This window comes from Lathyrus oleraceus, chromosome 6 (genome assembly GCF_024323335.1).
Source record: "Lathyrus oleraceus cultivar Zhongwan6 chromosome 6, CAAS_Psat_ZW6_1.0, whole genome shotgun sequence".
NCBI lineage: Eukaryota > Viridiplantae > Streptophyta > Magnoliopsida > Fabales > Fabaceae > Lathyrus > Lathyrus oleraceus.
The window spans coordinates 510690899-510692987 of record NC_066584.1 but is presented as its reverse complement, the minus strand read 5'-3'; the positions used below and the strand labels follow the sequence as shown (position 1 = coordinate 510692987).

General features: G+C 36.4%; 1 protein-coding gene across 1 annotated transcript; it reads left to right on the top strand.

The window, feature by feature from the left end:
- Positions 1-1336: 1336 nt before the first annotated feature.
- LOC127096482 (uncharacterized) lies at positions 1337-2089 on the top strand. Its single transcript, XM_051035046.1, has one exon. It carries the CDS (start codon positions 1337-1339, stop codon positions 2087-2089), a length of 753 nt encoding a protein of 250 aa, XP_050891003.1.

Sequence of the window (2089 nt, the reverse complement as noted above, 5' to 3'; positions counted from 1 at the left end):
TTCGAATGCTAAGGTATCCTCACAACTGTTGCCTTCAATGACCTATCGATGACCCTGCGATGACCCTTCTACATCCCAAGGATAAACTGCTTACTTCTCAATAGTAAGGACAGTTTTACCCTCATAAGGATAGGAAATGCCCAGAAAGACCTCGGACAGGTATAACCTTAATTGCTCATTCATAACAAAAAAATGCTTTTCACACCCCACACCTTTCAAATATCTTTTGGAAAATCACCACTTAGCATACATCCATACTAGGATCATTGCCGAGTTATATTTTTCTAAACTACTTTCGAAAAATCAAACGAGATAACCACTTTGTATACATTCATGCAAGAATCATTACAAAGTTAAATTCTCATTCTCAAAACGTTTTCCACACAGTTCTCAACCACCTTTTTCAAACTAGAAAACATAAATGATTGAGCAATTAAGAGCCCATGGATAACCATGGATACAAAGGGTGCTAACCCCTTCCCTTTGTATAAAGTACCTCCCGAACCTAAGAATTTAAAATTAAGGTCTTTCCTGTTCTTTTCCACCTTTCCTTAAGGGATAAAAGAAAAGTCGGTGGCGACTCTTGCTAACCGCGACATTGCGATTACAAATCCAATAAGGTCCAGTTCACCGTATGACACTCACCTTCTTCATTGACCACATCATCTGATGTAATCACACATTCTTGCAACCTTGCAGGCATGTGTCTTGTTCTTTGAGGTCTGCTTGGGTCTGCTTCACCTCTGACTTCTTTTCGAACTTTTCTTTCGACTTCACTAGCTGGTTCATCACATAAGATTCTCTTTGAATCCTTCTTAACATTCTCAGTCCAATCTCATTCCTTAAGCTCATCTATTATCACATCCATGTTAATTACCACTTTCTTGTTCACTGGGTCGAACAACTTGTATCCTCCATTCGAATGATATCCTATTAGGATCCTCTGACTCGACTTGTCATCAAGTTTTATTCTCAACTGATCTGACATATATCTATGTATTATCTATCCAAACACCTTCATATGACTCAGGCTAGACTTGTCACCAGACCAACATTCTTCTGGCGTGATCTATCTAACTTCTTCGTCGGACATTTATTCAGGATATATGTTGCAGTTGAAACAACTTCTTCCCATAACTCTTTGGTTGACTATTCAATATATTCTTATTTTATCGAGCAATCTACTTCGTTTACAAATTCAAAAATGCTTTTATTTTTACAATATTATATAGATTTTCCATTTTTTACTCAACCACACTCATCTCTTTGGAATTTATCTATAAATTAATAGCTTTTCTTATTAAGTCTATTATACTAAACTACCTTTCAATATGATATGGCTTCTTCTTCCTCTTGTTCCACCAAAGTGTCTATGAAACTTCTTATTGACACAAAGAATGAGAAAGTTCTTTTTGTCGAAGCTTCAAAACCTGTCATAGACTTTCTCTTCAACTTGCTATGCTTGCCTATTGGTACTGTAGTTAAGCTGCTAAGTGCGAACAACATGGTAGGTAGCTTAGGAAATCTGTATCAGAGCGTTGAAAATCTGAACCAGGATTACATGCAACCATTTCAAACTAAGGATTTTCTCTTAAACCCAAAAGCTCAAAGCTCTTCCACTGAAATCTCAGGATTTCTTACCCAGAACAATGTCAATGAAGATGATGATATAAAAACCAGACTATATATGTGTCCAAATAAGTGTAAGTTTGAGGTGACAAATGATAACAAAACTAGATGTTCTGCTCATTCTGACTCTAAGTACGTGTGTACTTCCTCTGGTTTTTATGATGAGTACGACGAGTATACTCAGTGCAGGAGCAAAATGAACCATGAAGTAGCTTTTGTCGGAATTAGTAAGGTTGGTGAAAAGAAAATTTCCACAAATATTAAGAATGGGTTTGTGAAAGATGTTGTAACTTTTATGGTGATGGATGATTTGGTTATTCAGCCAATGTCAACCATATCAAGCATCACACTGTTGAACAAGTTCAATGTGAAAGAAATTGATACCTTACAAGAAAAGGTTGTTGAAATGGGGATGGATGAGGTAAAAACAACAAACCTTGTCACGTGTACAAATTTCTGA

What these genes read in the sequence shown, in the direction of transcription:
- LOC127096482 (XM_051035046.1), top strand. Translation starts at nt 1,337, where the DNA reads ATGGCTTCTTCTTCCTCTTGTTCCACCAAAGTGTCTATGAAACTTCTT.